General features: G+C 40.2%; 1 protein-coding gene across 1 annotated transcript; it reads right to left on the bottom strand.

Annotated features, from left to right (window-relative positions):
• Nucleotides 1-10,800, bottom strand: LOC123865647 (centrosomal protein of 104 kDa). The gene is made up of 20 exons (XM_045906829.1): nucleotides 10,530-10,800; nucleotides 9,904-10,062; nucleotides 9,197-9,332; nucleotides 8,593-8,680; nucleotides 8,260-8,443; nucleotides 7,639-7,850; nucleotides 7,166-7,351; nucleotides 6,544-6,712; nucleotides 6,370-6,457; nucleotides 6,074-6,221; nucleotides 5,209-5,435; nucleotides 4,626-4,763; nucleotides 4,039-4,170; nucleotides 3,468-3,681; nucleotides 2,996-3,385; nucleotides 2,501-2,918; nucleotides 2,324-2,420; nucleotides 1,951-2,090; nucleotides 1,218-1,313; nucleotides 1-850 (listed from the first exon to the last, which is right to left on the bottom strand). Exons 1-20 carry the CDS (start codon nucleotides 10,567-10,569, stop codon nucleotides 729-731), a joined length of 3,384 nt encoding a protein of 1,127 aa, XP_045762785.1. The 5' UTR covers nucleotides 10,570-10,800; the 3' UTR covers nucleotides 1-728.
• Nucleotides 10,801-11,920: the final 1,120 nt, after the last annotated feature.

Raw genomic sequence — 11,920 nt, 5'->3', positions numbered from 1 at the left:
TTTACTTTGACGTTATTTTGTTTCAACTATCGAAGTAAAATCTTATACTGGGGGTACTGTAGAACTTAACGGTCGCCCAGGCGCTTGTTGCATTTCGTGATAGGTATAGCAAAAGTTCGGTCACACTGTTGGGACTGGAATGTGCGAGTGCGAGTGTGATGGTGCTGCCAGATGCTTGCGGCAGAACATACAGCAAGCATCGGCAAACACCATAGATAACTTTTTATACACAGTGTTTGTCTTTGGTTTGCCTTGCAGCCGATCGGATCGAACGACAAGCATTCACAAGCGTTAGCAAGCATACGCAAACACTCGTCGGCTGTCCACACGCTTGCCAGTGCTTGTTGTTTGCTGTTTGTCACAAACATCTGGATCCGCCATCAGAGAAAATGGATGGCGCTCTATGAAACGTAACGAGTGCGCGGAGGGCACTTGTTGCACTTCGGCCCATAGAGCGCCATTACATTTTGTCTTCACAGCATCCCGTCCGCGCGCTCAGGGCGCTTGCTATATTGCTGTTAGTTCACTAGATGAAAGGTAATTTATGTTTGTTATTTTTGAGACGGTAGATTAATTTAACCAAATAATTTCTAATAATATTAAGTTTCCAAACTACGGAATCCTAGATATGCTAGTTTGACTCGCACATGGCCGGTTTTTTGTTAATATTTCTAAAATCAGTTATGCGTATCTAGATTAGGATTCAACACATTATTTCCTAGTACCCGTTAGTTTTGCTGCGTCAGTCGAGGGTTGCGAGGACATTGCATTAGATGCCTCTGCCAAGGGAGGTCCCGCGCTAGCACGTTTGTGAGACAGTATGGGCACTTCCATTCGTCGAGGCCGAGAGCTAGAACCAAAAAGTTTTTTCAAGATACTTTAAAATATGATAAGTAGAACATTTAAGAGCGGTGATAGTCATATTTGGGAGGTCGGGGGTTCGATCCCGGGCCCGAAGTTATGTGCTTTTTCAGTCTATCACTAAAAATCGTGATATGCGATGTTTGTCGTAGAAGCGAAGATTGTTGTAGGTAACTGGAAAGTTCTAGAATGAAGCTGTGTAAGAGTGTGGCACCGTCTAAAGTCTAAATGGACAGACAATATCACAGGGGTGGCGAGAAATACTTGGATGAGGAAGGATTTGGACCGGATGTGGTTGTGAGTGGTGCTCATTGGTCCACAGACTGAAATAATGACGATGATATCAAAATACGTACGTATACAATTGACGTGGTATTCGCTTTCATCAGTACGTAAGGCAGCTCCACATTTATGGCACGCCTTCCACAGGCCTTCGCTCAGCGAGCATTCTTCTGTAATTAATAAGATAAACCAAAGTTTGAAGACTTGAAAGTGTCCCTTTACCAAGTTCAGTGATTAAATTAGGTACTGGTAATATAAATAAAGCCTATGTCACTCTCCAGGTCTTTAACTATAACTGTGCAAAAAATCACGTAAACTCGTTGCTCTGTTGCGAGTTGCGACATGAAAGAAGGACAAACCATTATTGGTTAAATTGGTTTGTTGGCTTATGCCAACAAACAAACACAATTTCGCATTTATAATATGGGTCGGGATTATTCTGGATGGTAAGGTGAAGAATATAAGTATAATTGACTAACGGATGAAGAGCGTTTTACATAATACACGAATAATATTCATACACATCACCTGAACCACAGCCTAAAGAGATACTTCTTACAGTCGGCAAATGGAGACGTAACTACAAACTAACAGGTAGCAGGGGCGAGACGAGTTTATACCAACCTCTAAAATTCAGCAGAACAATGTTAAATTATTTCTATTGGTATTTAGATGGTACCGTAAAGCCGGTTCGTCCGCAAACATCAAGGGCGTCGTCTCATGTATGTATTTACGCCGTGCCAGAAATAAGAAATCCAACCAAAATCAAGAAATACTAAGCATTTATCCAAAGAATAGGAAACTCACCCAAAAGATGCGCATGTAGAGCTCTAGCTTCGAGCGCAAAGTGACAGTGCGGACAGCGCGCAAGCAGCACGCAGCGACGCCAATAGTGCGCCTCTAGCGCCGACGCCCGCACCCGCCGCCCACACCACGTACACGATGTACTAGAAATATACCTACTGTTCAATGGTGGAATTACTAAACTAAAACGATAGGACTAAATGTAGTGGAAAAGAATAGCACTACTTTTACCTTCACCAAATTAAAACTCAAACTAAACTTATTATGAATCCTTACTTATATTGAACACGTAAAAGAGATTTGCGATGAATTTTAAAGACCAGAAGAATAATTTGTCATTTCTGTTTTGCTTACACTGAAATAACCAGATACTCACTTGCATACAGGTTCTGGAGTAGTTTCACTACTTGCATCAGCACCGACGGCTTCGTAACCTTCGTACGGTTGTTCATTGTTAAGAACTTGTCTTCTGCCTGTGTGGTTTATAAAATACAAGTTACTATTAATGAAGAATCATCAAAACCGTATTGCTTCAGCGTTAAAGTTGCCTTACCCGGACTGTAATACCCGCTCTCTTCCATTTGACTATGTTCATCTAAATGCAAATTCCTAACCCCAGCTACGAGTTTTGGTGATTCCAAGCCAACGTCTCGAAAATAATCAGCCTTAAGTTTTGGGGAATCTAGACTCCTGCTATCTGAATCACATCTTAAATCATTTTTGGACATTTGTGGGGAATCCATTGGTAAAGAATCCATACTTTGCACATCATTTTTGGAGGTCTTTGGCGATCCAATTGTTGGTGAGTCTCTGTATTCTAAGTGCAAAGGTTCATAAACTGTGGCCGGTCGTTCTTTAAGTTGAGGTTTGGATGGATCGTGATCGTAGTGTATCATAGAATGACGGTTTTCAGGGTAACGATTGCTGCGACGATAAATAACTTCATCTGTTTGACTTTCTTCAAAGTGTACCTGAAAGAAGAAACTTTGAAAATTATATGCTCGAAAATTAATGTAGGTATAAACGGAATGCAAAAATAGTACTCTACCTTTTCGTTTCCAAGGACAGAAGATCGTGGTGAATGTTTTGGACTAGTAGCACTATCTAACCTCAATTTATTATAACCAGGATATCCTGAAACATCTTTTGACGTTCGAGTTGGTGTGTACTTCTTTGTCGGTGATTTCTTCAAACTACTTTTTGTTCTAGATGTTGTAAAACTTCCGCTTAAACTTGAAGGCGCTAATGTAGCTCCACTTGCACTAGATTTTAAACTGTATGAAGACGTTGCGTCCATTGAAGAAGACATTCCAAAGGATGTGGTCATACCACTGACTGTAACACCACTTCGTGTAGATTGAGTGACGCTTGCTTCTAAGGTCGATTGATCTTCACCGTTAAGAAGTTGTTCTTCGGTCGGTGCCTGGTTTAGCATTTTCTGTTTGGTATAAAATTATTGTATTTAGGCTTCTGAAAATCGTTTTATAACACCAATAACAAAAGATACCTACTATACGTACCTGCATATCTATTCTGTCGAACTGTTGGAATAGGTGTCTGTAAATGAGGTTGCGTCTTGTAACGGCGTCGTCTGGTGGTAGTTGGGCTCTAACAACTCTGGGTGACCTTGCGTATGCAGCTAGAAGGATCCTTTCAGCCGCAGCTCTTACAGAGCCTGCTGCGTGTTGCGCGCCAGCTGCACCGCATTCCGCTAGTCGGCGGACTGTTAGGCCACTGTAATTGATGTTTAGGATTAAAATCAAAACCATTTATTTATTTCATGTAGGTCAACTAGTGTCTTTTATCTTAAATTTGCGACTTTACCACCGGTTCGGAATGAAGATTCTACTGAGAAGAGCCGACAAGAAACTCAGCAGTTGCTCTTTTCTAATCATAAAAAGTTATGTAACAGAACAATAGTAGGTACCATCCTGTGGTCACCTGAAAACTCAGCCCAGCTGCTTCCACGTAACTTTGTCAATAAGGATTGCTTTAGTTATCCCGTTTCAAAATTGACAATGTTTTCAATGGCAAAGATCTTATCGTCAAAGCTTATATTATTATGGTTCCACTTAAAAAGATACAAGTAACCTGTTTTTGTCAGTCGAGATGCCGTGACTCAGGATTAGTTGCTCGAGCATCTGAAGGCGGGACAACGCGAGGCGTGGATGCATGGAGGCGGCGACAGGACGGACGAGCTGTTGCGGTATTATATGTAGACTCCTAAAAATTATTTACATACAGGTTGATAAGGTTCATTTATGGGAGGTACTTAAGATTTCTTGAAAACTTTAGGAAGTAATAGATACTCAAAGGCTTGCCTGGGTGACTATTTTTAAAATTCCTTTTGAAAACCTTTGTTTCTATAGGTAACAAGTACTCTATGCCTATCTCTACGATGCAAGAAAGGTAGATCTGAAATAAATGTCAAGAACGGCGGACAGTCTCACAAACGTATTACTAAATAATATATGGATGGATAGGTATGATTGATAACGATTTTTAATAGAACCAGTTAACCACAAGCATTATGGGTTCTTGCTTGCTCATAAGTTAACCTAGCATGCGTTAGTGAATATCTATGAGTTAAACAAGTTATTGCCGTTGTTTAGCTAAATCAAACAAGCTAGAATGAAACAGTCACTAATAACATAATTAGTTAGCAATTTAGCACTAACCTCACCATCGGGCAGTCGGCTACAGTAAGCACAGTGTGTTGAGCAGTTGAATGCACGCGGGGTGCAGGGTCTCCACAAGCGCGAAGTAATTCTGGTAACAATTTTTCTAAACAACGTCCAACCTCTGCGGCACACACTCTGTAAAAAATATTGACGAAGTATACGTACAGACACATTTGCAAGAGCAAAATAGAAATTTATTAGTCAACTGTCTTTTAGGTACAGGTGCTATCACAAAATCTTGGTTCATTTAAAAGCTAATATCGAGCAGTAATTGAATCCTATTAGATACTTAATACTCAAAAGGTTAAATGCAAGTGCTAAATAAAATACACTTGCATCTTGCACGTAAATAAACTGTGAAATGTAAACTTACAAATTCCCCATCAAGCTGGCATAATGCCAAAGCTCGTGTTTTTAAGTTTAATCGACTTAGTTATAATAACCTACCTGTAGAGATCTAATTCGTTTGTGCCAACTTTGTACACAAATCTCACGATATATATACCTCGAGGGAAAAGATAGCATCCTTTAGACCTCTACAGTTTAATTAAGCACCAATGTCCTGTATGAGATTACTAACCTGTCTGGCACAAATTCCTTAAACAAAACCCTGACGACCTCGTTAGCCTGACTATAAACTGAGAACACTTTGTCTCTCAGAGCCCTCTGCAACAAAGTAGCCGCTGCTCTCGCGGTCTTGTTCGGAGACGTCTTCGTACTTCCATTGGATGGAGACGTCAGCTCCGCTCGAAGACGCGCGAGCCCTTCTTCTTTGTCCAAGTAGTTTTTCGAGAAGAACTTTTCAACCTACAAAAAAAATAAAAAATGTTTTGGTTCTGCGTCCTCGTTGCACTTTACTTATTACTCTACTTATTCTAAATCTATTTGATGTCTGTAACATATTTTCCACTTTGTGGTTTTGTTTCGGTTGGTTGGTTTTTAGTATTGCAATAAGGGTCACGAAATAAACTAAATGGCTAACTATCTCTAGAATTGGGTCTCCCAACCATTTTATGACTTGAGAAAAATGATAAAACACGCAATCGAATTGTATGCGCGACTCGACGCGACGGTGCCAACAGGTATTAGGTACGCTGTTGCAACTTTAGCCAGGACACTCCTTATTTCAATATACCTACCTAAATTATCGACGACCTCCCTGGCGCAGATGCGCTGTGGTCTAGTGGGCTTCGACCGTGGCTAGTTAACAACCTTCAGGCAAAGCCGTGCTGTCAAGCAATTTAGCGTTCCGGTATGATGCCGTGTAGAAACCAAAGGGGCATAAGGGTTTAATAAAAGCTGCCATACCCCTTCAAGGTTAGCCCGCTTCCATCTTAGACTGCATCATCACTTACCACCAGGTGAGATTGCAGTCACGGGCTAACTTGTATCTGAAAAAAAAAAATTATTACAATATTCTAAATGTTCAAAGTTAAGTAACTTACTAAAGGATATCCAAATATTAGTATTGGCAAAGCAGCTTGTTTTCTCTCTCGCTCGTTGAGTTTATGAACAACGCGAGGATGTGATGAAGCGCTTCCACCACTGCACTCTTCTTCACGAGCCTCTCTTAAGTACTCATTGGTATGAGAACTGTAGAAGTAAAGAAATATGATAGGTATATTGATTGGTTGATACCATTTTAGTGATCAATTTATTACAAAAAAAAAATTCGATAAACAATATCTGTAAACTGAATTTCTTCTACTCTCAAAGATTCTACAAAAATACTACTACATACTGCCTTAATGCCGGTAACAGTCTTTCTTCATAGGCTTCAAATGTAGATCTTGGCCCGGCGCTCTTATTTCTACGTCTTACTAGGGTACCTGAAAAATAGGACAATTTATCTGCAATAATAGGAACTAATATCATATATTTGTTATTGTGCGGTGAAAATACTGTCAAAACTTACCATTGGCAGCATTCGGAGTTATACTTCTACGTGGGCTATCTGTTTCTTTTCTTAATAATTCTTCTTCCTCTTTCTTCTGTATTTCTGGCTTTAATTCCTGGATGGGTTCGATTTGTTCGGCCGGTTCTGCTTGTACTTCTAATTCATCTTCAATTGTTTGGACGGTCGACTATTAAAATGTTACGGAAAAATCTAATTAATTGCTATGTGTCTACTTAATCAACGTTATTTAGTTGCTAGTAAAATTAACTATAGTACGTAACAGGTCGAGATGACAATCGGGGTGTGTACGCCCCGCACACCCGCATAGCCCCCGCTTTAACCCGATGCGGAATAGCGCGGATGACGTGTGGGTGTGCGTGGCGTCCCGCCGCCTCAGTCCGGTTGCCATCTCGACCTGTCGCGTACTATACCTATATTCTTTTTCGTAGCAGCTACCCGAACCAGGGTTTGCCAAACTGATTTACAGGCAGTGTTAAGTTTTTTATTGCTATCAAATTACAAGATTAAATTATTAAGCTAATTTTTTTCCTGTTCTATAAAATATTGCTACTTAATATTTTGGCAGAGTGTGGTTTTCTACTGTAGTGCCTGCTTACTAGTGAGATAGACGTATACTTACAGCAGGAATATGATGACAATCTAAGTCATCTATTCCATTGAATTCTTCCTGCGGCTCTGGGTGGTGTTCTATGGGTGGAACTGGTGAGGGTATGTCGATACTTTGTGCGCCAGCAGCGACTGACGGCGAGAGATGATGGGAGAAATCGTACGCTTGCGGCATGGACGAGTCGTTGCGGGAGTCCGGCTAAAAGGACCAGAAATAAAATACTATAAGGGGGCTATTTTACAATATTTTTTTATTATTTTGAAAGAAAGAAAAAACTAAATGTTATAGTGAGAGTACGGGAAAAATCTATGGATGGTGGCCTAGCTGCTGTCCGACCAAGTGATGAGTATTTTTCTCTCTCTGAATAAGAATTAAGACTGAGAATCGGAGATAGGACCTCAACAGAAGAAATTAGTAAACAGAAAAATGAAGCGACTTTCAGACCTTCAGAAGGTCTAGGAAATGTTAATTTAATTCTAACTTACTCCATCATCCTCAAACAGTCTTCGCAACTCGGGGTCTTCCTTTACACCTATAAGAGCGTCAGTTATTCTGTCTCGCATTCGCCTCGCTAGCTCGAAGTCATCTCTGGCCGCTGCTGTCCTTTTGCGAAGTCTCCACCTGCCGATTCTTATGCCCGCAGCCGCTAATGCAGAGCCAGCAGATTTTAACCGTCGCGCATATTCGAAGCGTTCCTCTGAAAATTTAAAGTTACAAAAGGAGCGGGAAATGCACAATATTTAAAAGCTAGGTCTCTCAGTAAAATTCAATTATTATCTGCTTACATTCCTGATACTCTAGCTCTTAGGCTAAATCTCTTGAATCTAGAGGCCAAAAGTGGTAATTTATACGTGAGTGAGCTTTTTTTATTGAAGTCTAGGTTGGAGCGCATGCCTAGTCTGTTCACTCTTGACTTGAAGGTATTTAGATTATACGTGACAGTAAACAGAAGCCGGAAAGGCATTCCACACTATAGCAGCTGCTCGTATCAGAAACGTAGAGCAAAATCGTTTCATGCGAGTGGATTGGATGTCGACACATAAGGCTTTAAGCTTGGTGTTTAGAAAATAAAGACTTTTTATCATTTGTACCTAATATCTTCTTACCAGCTACTGCAGCTTTTTTCTTCCGATCCAAATTGCGTACCAGGTCAGCGATTTCGTTGTCCACGTACATGACAAAGGCCAAATCGTCATAAGGTGAGAAGAAGACTTCGGTTTTCATAGACGCAGTTGATTTGTTTACGTCTTCAACTTCTTCACCGAGGACATTTACTGCCATTAACGCTACCTAAAAAGCAAAATACACTTCCAATGAGACTCACAAGGGTTATGGCTAAAAGGAACATTTTTCAGGTAAGTACTTTTCTCTTCCAGTTTCTTCTACACATTTTTGAAAATGATTTCTAACTTTATTGAGATAGGTACTGGTGCTTTTACCTGATCATCATCTTTGGCGGGTGGATGTGGTCCGGACAGTCTAAGCTTAACGAATCGTGCTACAGTTGGTTCTGGGAGAGCGGCAGATCTACAAAATATCGAAAACATAATCATTAATTCCATGTTTTATACGCAACATTAATCCTAGAATTTCAACAATATTTCCCGATGGTATACTTACCTACCAAACATATTTAGAATTAATCTGTATCTCGCCTCATAAAGTTACACATTAATAATTATTATTAAATTTGCATAGGTGAAAAATTAATCATTACATTACCTACCTAATGTTTCTTCCTTCATCTTAGTTCTCTAGGCCGTGCTTGTGGGACAGGCTTTGCGAGAGTGACGTGTCCTATGATATATGTAGCCTCGCAAGAAGTAGTCCTTCTGATACCAGATCACCCGACACCAAAATTTACTAAGTATTGCTTCCGTACCCTTAGAGAGCTACTAGATGGACGGTTAGAGGACTAGAGAGTCCGCGCTTTTGATGTATGCTTCGCGAGGGTGAAGAGTCCCGTTGGTGTATGTAGGTCCGCACGAAGTAGCAGTTTCTTCCCAAAATTTCTTAACCATCAGTATTGTATTGCTTGCTTACCTTAGTTCTCTAGTCCGCGCTTGTGGTGCAGGCTTCGCGAGGCTGACGCGACCAACGCTGGTATATGTAGCCCCGCACGGAGTAGCTGCTCCTTCTGATACCAGACCACCCGACACCAAAACTTCTACGCAGGCAGCTAAATGGGGAAAGATGGCATAACCAATTTGAGACTTCATAATATTGACTCTAATTACAACGAAAGTCTTTAATCAATGTTTCTTTTTTATGACCCTAAAAGTATTGAAATATGGACAATAAGAAATTGCCTGATCCAAGAAGGAGCTATGAAAAGATACCTACGTTCCAAAATATCTATCAGTAAGGATAAGATTGAAATGAAGAAGAAAAAAAGAATAAAAATATTTACAATTCGCAAGAGAAACAAAGTCACTGACAGTCCAACTATCAGCACGTCCAAACCGTCAGCATGCAAGCTGAAGTAATGTTGCTGGTAGCATTTGCTTGTCGGATACCACTGGACTTGGAGTCTTTAAGAGTTCTAAAATGGACATTACCTACAGGTACTAAGCATAAACCTAAGACTCGAAATCTCGTTTTTTAATCGAGTTGTGTGCGGAAGAATCTGGGTACCCATTGATTGCATTATTATCCCAAGAAAACTCCTACCATATGATTAATACAAAGGGTTAACGACGCTCAGCAATGAGGAACACGGTACGAAGTAGAGATGGAGGGTTACAACTTACGAATGAGCTGATGGTGAGCGAGCAGCTGCAACTTGTGGATGTTCGTGACGGCTGTAAGACGGAGCAGAAGTTCGTGCGGCGGAGAGCCCGAGCTCCGCCAGCCGCGAGCTGCAGGCCCTTGGGCGTTCAGCTCGCATGCTGGATAGGAGCTGTCTTCGCCTGAAAACATATTAGAGGACTAAGGATGGGCTATTAATATTTAGCCATCCTATGAGTATATAGGTAGCTAACTTTTACAGTATAATAACAATGTAAATAGGCATGTATATATTTTTTGTCTAGATATGTAGGTAAATAATTTAACCAAATTGAGAATTATATGGATATACCAAAGTAGGTACCTATCTACGGTGCCCTCGGTGCGCGAGTCTGATTCGCATTTGGTTGGTTTTTCAATTAAGGTTCAATATTTGACTACTCCTATCTTTTTGGTAGAGAATAAATACGAGTACCACTTACAACCTAATTTATATTATATTATAAGTAAACTATACTTACTTAGTACTACCTAAGATAAATTAAATAAACTTTAAAGAAATGTTATTAATATACCTACTAATAATACGAACATTCTAGTGCTAGTATTTCGAAAAATATAGAGGTGTCTGAGTATAAAAATTACTTACTTGTAGCATAAACGACGTGGAATGGTATGCGTTTCGGCATGATGCCTAAGCTACCTGCACACTCTCATTAAAATTATATTAGTTTCCATCGCTACCTTTTTCTTTTCACTTATTTGGGTCAAAAAATAGCACATAATTATAACTTCATAACTACTGAAAAATTGAAATTTTAACTGAAAAACTGACTACATGGCTTATTTCCTAAATAATTTGTTACATATAACTTGCTTAAATTATAGCGAGTTCCGAAACAAGAATGGAGGGCCGTGGACGAAGTTGGCGCGGAATGAGAACGGGAAAATCAATAATGCGGTTAGGAAATTTTGTTACTGGGGATCTTGTGCTCAACGCCATCTAGCGGGGGGTGAAGAAAGTAATTCTCAGAATTAGGTTACGTAATCCTGACATATGCAGCCCCGATCTGCGGGCTGTGACCTGCTGCTACACCCTCTGCAGCTTGCTGCGTACCAGAAGCAGCGACTCCAGATCCAGCAGAATTATAGATGCCTGCGTCTCATCGTAGAAGCTCTGAGGCACCTACCTACATCCAAAACGACGTTAAGTATACACCGACCGGGGTGCCGGCCGTGAAGGAGCATGCCCATGTCTCATGAAGGAGTCATCTCGCGCGAGTTACAGTGCATTGATAAAGATTATCTTCTTAAGGTATCACTGATCTAGGCATAGATCTTGCATAGATGAAAGATCACGAACAAAATGACATCGCTCAAGTGGCCAGGTTTTTTAAAATGAGAACAAATATGTTTATCTATAATAATAATAAAAAAAATTAAGGTGTCTGTCTATAATTTCAAAATAACTACCTCTAAGCTCATATGGTTATTTGAACGGTGCCATAGCTGAATCAAACGTTTTTTTCTGTCTGTTTGAACGGGCTAATCTTCGGAACGCGCTAAAACTATTTTGATGGGACCGTCACAGGCAAGTAGAGGATTACCCAAGGAGTAATATAGGCTACTTTTTAACCGACTTTCAAAAAAGGAGGATTTGATTTTTCCTCCGATATCTCCGAGATTTCTGAACCGATTTGAGAACTGATTATTTTAACAACCCTTATGCTGTTAGGAATTGCATTCCTAAAGCCTGGTGATCCCACGGGATTTAAAAGAATAACCCATAATCCGTTTAAGTAAATATTTTTACGAAATTTGATACAGACTACAGAGATACCTTGCATCAAATCAAAAGTTCCAACTGGATTTTTAAAAACCTGTCTGGACTTTTAAAAAAACCTGGATTTTTAAAAAGCCACACGGGCGAAGCCGCGGGCGTCATCTAGATCGCGTCGCGGCAACTTCATCCTCTCCAACTCTTATATAATAGGTCAAACGTCTCACATTACCGAATCGTGTTGTCACCCTAATAGGAAA

Source organism: Maniola jurtina, chromosome 5 (assembly GCF_905333055.1).
Source record: "Maniola jurtina chromosome 5, ilManJurt1.1, whole genome shotgun sequence".
Classification (NCBI taxonomy): Eukaryota; Metazoa; Arthropoda; class Insecta; order Lepidoptera; family Nymphalidae; genus Maniola; species Maniola jurtina.
The sequence above is the reverse complement of the archived record's forward strand: the minus strand, read 5'-3'. Positions and strand labels throughout refer to the sequence as shown.

What these genes read in the sequence shown, in the direction of transcription:
- LOC123865647 (XM_045906829.1), bottom strand. Translation starts at nt 10,569, where the DNA reads ATGCCGAAACGCATACCATTCCACGTCGTTTATGCTACAA. An exon ending in GAGCGGGTATTACAGTCCGG is followed by an intron (nt 2,421 to 2,500) that starts GTAAGGCAACTT and finishes TAAACCACACAG; the next exon opens with GCAGAAGACAAGTTCTTAAC. An exon ending in ATACCACGTCAATTGTATAC is followed by an intron (nt 851 to 1,217) that starts GTACGTATTTTG and finishes TTTTGGTTCTAG; the next exon opens with CTCTCGGCCTCGACGAATGG.